We start from the raw sequence: 6868 nt of genomic DNA, 5'->3' as shown, positions 1-6868 counted from the left end.
CGATTAAATCCAGTTGTATATCCATGGTATCGAGAGTCTATGGAGCTAATCGATCTATCGCTAACGATAAGCTTAACAGTATTGAGTTAATGTTAAAAATTATCGCCATAAAACGCAAGAGATTAAGCCGCTAATCATAAGAGCAACTTTTGATGATCTCGAGTAGCGAGTTTATTCATTATCAAGGATATTGCAATGTCAAAACAAACTCTATACCGGTTGAATAATTTAAAAAAAGAATCTTTATCTTTTAAAATAATTTTTTTCAAGAATAAAAAAAGGTCTAGTATCAAAATAAAATCCTTTACTTTCTGAATGTATATCAAAAAATTTTCGCCGGTTCTACATCATGTTTCATCGAATACCTTGTATGTACATATATATCTATCTAACTATATAGAGAGAATCGAAAGTTACTTCTTATCAATTATATTCTATAGAGAGTTCCTCGTAAAAAAAATAAAAAAAATTTTTGAAAAAAACGTTTCTTTCTCGATCGCCTCTAATGTTGATGCTTGATTCCGATGATGCGTTTCGGGAGCAGCAGGCCGATTAGCGCGAAAACGGGACGGACGGGACCCGCGAGTATAACGGTAAAACTGTCGCCGTCCACACAGACGAAAGAAGTAGCGAGAAGTCCGAGAGAGACTCGTGCTCTAGAGAACGGAAGAGACGAAGGAGGGGTCCTCTTCAGTGCTGTCTTTTGTGCCCGTCGAAGTCTATATAGATAGATCTCGATATACGAAATCGTCATGGAACTTCTGGCGCGATAGATGATTTTATGCGCTATTTAAATTCAACTGAGAGCATGCTCCTCCATCTCTGTAAGTCCACGTGAAAGAGTTATTGCGCTAGTAACAGGATTAATTGCAGTAAAATATATCAAAATTTTCGAAGCTTTATATCATTTCATAGATATCTCAATTACATTAAAATAATTATGAAGCAATTATAAATTTTTATTAAAATTATTGATATATAACAACGGAAATACGTATCTAAAATTATGTGCGTGAAATATTCGAGGAAGAAAAAAAATCCACGCACGGGGTACTAAAAATGATTTATCTCTCTCTCTCTCTCTCTCTCTCTCTCTCTGGATGCTGGGGGCCTAACTAAGTCCGTTCCTGAAGGAGGATTGCGCGAGAGGCGACGAGGAGGCGACACACGCATCAGCGAGCGATGGGGTTCGACGTGAACCGCTTCCAGGGCGACGTGGACGAGGAGCTCGTGTGTCCAATATGTTCCGGCGTGCTGGAGGACCCCGTCCAGGTAGGACAACGCACATGCTCGAGTCGGGGGAATCTCGTCGTGGTCCGTCTCATCTCCCGTCTAACCTAACCTAACGATTCCGCATCCTACGCGTGTTATGCGGAATATAAATTTTACGAGAGTTCGACAGGAAAAAAGGAAACGAAGTTACGCGAAAAATATATTTTTCTTTCGAAGAAGAATAAAATTGAGAAGAGGAAAAAGGAAGGATATTTTTACCGGGTTTGATTGATAAAACTTGACGGATCTATGGCGAGATTTTACGGTCTTCCGCAGCGTGCGATTTGTCAGATGCATATCTCACGCGAGATATATTTCGCTACATATTTTATGACATTTCTCGTTGTTGCCTTTGTCATCGCTACACTCCGTTTGCTTCGAAATAGAGGTAAACCGAGTCACGTATCCGCGTATATAGGTTAGCTTGACTCGTTGCTTTTATCATGTTCGGTGTTATTATCGGTCGTTATCGCGCGGTTGCATTTATCTATATAATATTTATATCTTCTACAAGCGTTTACTGTTTTGTAAACCAAGCAAATGTTTTTAATGCAAAATGTTTACGTATAAAATGTCGAAACCGTCACCTCTCGTATAACTTGAGTATTTTCCATAATATCATCTGCAAATTTCATATACTTTCTAATTCTTGGAAAGATTCTTTGTATAATATTCATTTGTATTTTGTTCTTTTTAAAAAATTCACAATCCATCTTACGGGAGATTTTATATACACTTGTTTATGCTATGAAATTGTGGCAGCTTACGAGGACTTGCAGGTGAGCAATGTGTTACAGGCACCAGTGTGCGAGCATGCCTTTTGTCGCTCTTGCATCAACGAGTGGATAAACCGTCAGCCCACTTGCCCCCTAGATAGCGGTTCCTAGAATCCTGAGAAACCTGCTGGCCCGCTTGTGCATCAATTGCGACAACATTGTGTACGGTTGCAACGCCATAGTTAAACTGGACAGTCTGGCATCGCATCTAGAACAGTGCGAGTATAATCCGAAGAGACCAATGCTGTGCGAGCAGGGTTGCAGCCTTATCATCCCCAAGAACGAGCTCAAGGATCATAACTGCGTGCGCGAGCTGCGTAACCTGATACAGTCGCAGCAACAGAAGCTGGCTGACATGAAACGTGAACTCGGCGAGCAGCAGCTGCAGATCAACGAGCATAAACGCGAGATTCATTTGCTCAAGGACTTTATGCGCGCCCTCAGGGTGTCGAACCCGGCGATGCGCGCGATCGCTGATCAGATGGAGCGGGACGAGGTCGTCAGATGGTCCGCGACCCTTCCGCGCGCCAGGGTTACTAGATGGGGCGGCATGATCTCCACGCCCGACGAGTTGCTGCAGGTGCGATTCGTTAATTTATCAATCGCCAAGATATTTTGACGTAAACAACGTTGCAATTTCTGCTCATTTTGAGATTTTGCTTTTATTCGTTTACAGACGATGATAAAGAGAACTCTGTCGGAGTACAATTGTCCGCCTCACGTAATTGACGAGCTAATGGAGAACTGCCACGAGCGGAAATGGCCGCCCGGTCTGAATTCCCTCGAGACCAGACAAAACTCTCGACGACAATACGACAATTACGTATGCAAGAGAGTGCCCGGCAAGCAAGCGGTGCTGGTCCTCCACTGTGATAATACACACATGCCAGAGGATATGATGGTCGAGCCAGGGCTAGTGATGATCTTTGCACATGGCATCGAATAGGGTCATTGGATATCGTAGATGAATACGACTATTGATTCAACATCACATAAAGCCAAGATCATCGATGTCGTCTCGTAAATGTGAAAGGATAGCATTTCGAAATTTGTTCTTTCATTATTTGCGAATTGACACGGATTCTTCTGGAGGATTGATTCGAGAAATATCCGACCGTCAAGGATGTTTACTCGGACAATTTCTTTAACGGAATACTCGCGAGGTTGGAAACGTAAGATTACATGGTTGTGTTCTTGCGAATTCATTCCGAATCGAAGCCGTCGAGTATACGAACGATGATGCGCACACCGTCGTCCCATGTGATACGCAACTCTAGAGGCGCGATTGCCACATACATCGAGTAGATCGGGGCTGTAACTGTAATCGAGGCGGTAAACCCAGTAACACATACAAAATACTTTATTCGGCTTGCCGTTATCGGTTACCTCGATCGCACTCCCACACAGGAAAACTCAATCGAGTGTCTGGATCGTTGCACTGTGATATACCACTTCGGTGAGAAACCTCTTAAAATTGCGTGATAAATGACCGACCATTCTCTCTTCTTTTGGCCGGTCAATCGATCGAATTGTATATTTTTTTCGTCGACGGTCCGTTTATCGTTCATTTCAGGATCGTTTACAGATATTTAGAAATATGTGACTGTTTTACTAATAATACTTTAGAAAGAATAAGCGATGGAGAGAGAATTTTCACTGGTGATTTAATAACTCAAGCATGAGATCTCGAAATGGTACACGGATTTGCTACGATATAATTCGTTTCATGTATGTCAAAAGCTGCGATCTTTTTCTTATTCTTACTTTCCGGAACTTTTTTGCTCGAAAATTCCAAACAATATGTTATAGACAAGCCAATCACTATCATTCTTTTTTCGTATATCGCATGAATTCAAGCATTTTTTAAAAATTGTTGATAATCCTTTGTTGAAGCACACGAAACATGTGGCTTGATTACTCCGAGTCGATCCCAGTAACACATACAAAATACTTTATTCGGCTTGCCGTTATCGGTTACCTCGATCGCACTCCCACACAGGAAAACTCAATCGAGTGTCTGGATCGTTGCACTGTGATATACCACTTCGGTGAGAAACCTCTTAAAATTGCGTGATAAATGACCGACCATTCTCTCTTCTTTTGGCCGGTCAATCGATCGAATTGTATATTTTTTTCGTCGACGGTCCGTTTATCGTTCATTTCAGGATCGTTTACAGATATTTAGAAATATGTGACTGTTTTACTAATAATACTTTAGAAAGAATAAGCGATGGAGAGAGAATTTTTACTGGTGATTTAATAACTCAAGCATGAGATCTCGAAATGGTACACGGATTTGCTACGATATAATTCGTTTCATGTATGTCAAAAGCTGCGATCTTTTTCTTATTCTTACTTTCCGGAACTTTTTTGCTCGAAAATTCCAAACAATATGTTATAGACAAGCCAATCACTATCATTCTTTTTTTGTATATCGCATGAATTCAAGCATTTTTTTTAAAATTGTTGATAATCCTTTGTTGAAGCACACGAAACATGTGGCTTGATTACTCCGAGTCGATGGCACATTACACTTGTCATATTATCATACTAGAGTGCCGTTTGCTAAAGAGTAAATCAAGTTTAAAACTCTCAAATAATATATCATTAAATTATCATTCGATAGAGCGGTGAGACCTGCATAAATTAATCATCATATATATATAATTAATTAGCTTTTATATTTCATAGCACCCTGATTTATGGTTTGCGAGTCGTGTAACGTCAAATGCTTCTTCGTCTTTTTTATCTTGCCGTAATTGTACTAGTACATACAACAGATCGTTAGAAGTCTATTTCCTTTTCAATGAGAGATAATTTTATAATTTATTTTCACAACATAAATAAAAGAGATAGGATTGACATATTTAAATAAGTTGGAGGGAAAAACCTCTGATTGTGTCAATAAATCTTGTTAATTACTTCCAATAAGTCTTCAAAGAAAATCAAGTTCGAGTACGAATATACCGAATATTATTAAAAAGCGCTCTAATTATATATATATATATATATATATATATATATTATATATAATAATTGTAATAAATCAGATTTTTATATATCATAAGTGATTTAATATACCTTATATTTTTATTTTTTTTCTCATTTTGCGCGCGAACGATGTAATAAAATTCGCAAATCCCGTTTTGGATTACGTGCAACGGATGGAACATGATTGAATTAAACAAATAATATGCGTGTGATCTGTATTAAATACAGCATATCAACAATAAATCGCGAAATGTTGGCGTTTGACGTTGCAAGAATCGCTTCTATAGCAGTGAATTATGGCTTTTAGTAAATGATGCTATTTTTGATATACTCTTTCGAGACCTAAATCTTTCGAATATCAAACTCAATTACGATTGTTAAAGTTTTCAATTAGTTTGCAATAAAAAGCGACCATCTTTTCTCAAAATTTTTTGAATAAGAAAAATGTTTCATGCATGCATCATTTTTAAAATTACGGATTTGACATTTACGTGACTTTCTTTTACCAATTGTTTTTTGGAAAGCGTAATTTATTCTGTTATTAAATTAACGTCTTCATTTTTATACATATAATTTCCACGATTGCACTTTTATAATACTCTCGACTTTTTTTAACACAGATCGTATATGATTCGTATTATATTACGGCAGACATGCATTTACAAACATACATTTATTCATCGTACTTTCATCAAGTTCTAAATCTCTTATATTATGAGCGCATATAAAATTGCAAATTATTTGAAGTACGATCATTTTATAGCGAAACGACGTTGTACAAATTTTGACAAAAAGGCAAGTGTTATTTAACAATGATGATTTTAGTAACATTTTAACAGTGCCACAAGACTGAGCAAAAAAAAAATATACTTCAAACCGAGAACGAATTTTTGAGAATTTATTGTGTATTGGAATTTAGATTTATTTACAAAATGCCGAGTGCGCGATAACGCACAAATATATTACAGAATATGTATGTATAAGATACATATAATACATTACTCGGCTTTTTACAAACCACTCAGTTTTATGGAGTGCTTAGAGAGAGAGAGAAACAGAGTTGTATATTGTCTTTTGTACCTTTTTTGTCAGATAAATTATATTGCCCGATGCCACTAATCATGAAATACCGAACTTGGACATGAATTAAAGTTTTAAGCGTAATATTATATATCTAGAAAATCTTTTAATGATAGAATTATTTAATGAGATATATTTATACTATATTGTCACAGCATGATTATTGCAGAGAAATTATTGGTGATGCAGGAATTGGTAACGTCGCAAAACAGCTGTTTTGATTTGGAAAAATCACATTGCATCCGATGATTGCGTCCGATACTCGATATATGTATATACGTAATAAAATGCAAGTGTGTATTATTGTAAAATAATAAAAATGATTGTGTGTATGTGTGTGTGTACAAAATATAGTGTATTATAGCAGCGAAAGCGATTGCGTCCAATATCCAATATATGTATATATATAATGCCTCTGTTTGTATTATTGTATAATAATTAAAATGAGACTGCGCGCGTGTGTGTGTGTATGTGCAAAATGCAGTTAACAGCGAAAGCAATCAATCCATTATTTTCATTCACAAATGCATTTAAAGTCATATTATTTTTAGTATTTGAAAATAATTCCTACTTAGTGTTTAATGCATATTACGTAACGAAAATGTCTTTATTTTACGTATATTGCGATATCCAAGGGTTAATGTATACTTTCTAAAAAGATCCTAGGTTAATGTGCTTTTTGTCTTAGAAAGTACATTAAACAATTTTATTCTTTTTTATTGTTTGATGAAACACTGATGATAAAACGC

The 6868-nt window shown here is 36.8% G+C and overlaps 1 protein-coding gene across 1 annotated transcript; it reads left to right on the top strand.

The window, feature by feature from the left end:
* Positions 1-761: 761 nt before the first annotated feature.
* LOC115235961 (E3 ubiquitin-protein ligase NRDP1-like) lies at positions 762-2994 on the top strand. Its single transcript, XM_029808124.1, is given in 5 exon segments — positions 762-824; positions 1121-1272; positions 2070-2146; positions 2148-2628; positions 2725-2994. Coding segments are annotated over 4 exon segments (918 nt in total). The 5' UTR covers positions 762-824; positions 1121-1182.
* Positions 2995-6868: the final 3874 nt, after the last annotated feature.

The sequence above is a fragment of the Formica exsecta genome, unplaced genomic scaffold (assembly GCF_003651465.1).
Source record: "Formica exsecta isolate Colony F162 unplaced genomic scaffold, ASM365146v1 scaffold237, whole genome shotgun sequence".
NCBI classification, from domain to species: domain Eukaryota; kingdom Metazoa; phylum Arthropoda; class Insecta; order Hymenoptera; family Formicidae; genus Formica; species Formica exsecta.
Note: the sequence above shows the minus strand (reverse complement) of the source record. Positions and strands in the feature narration are given on the sequence as shown.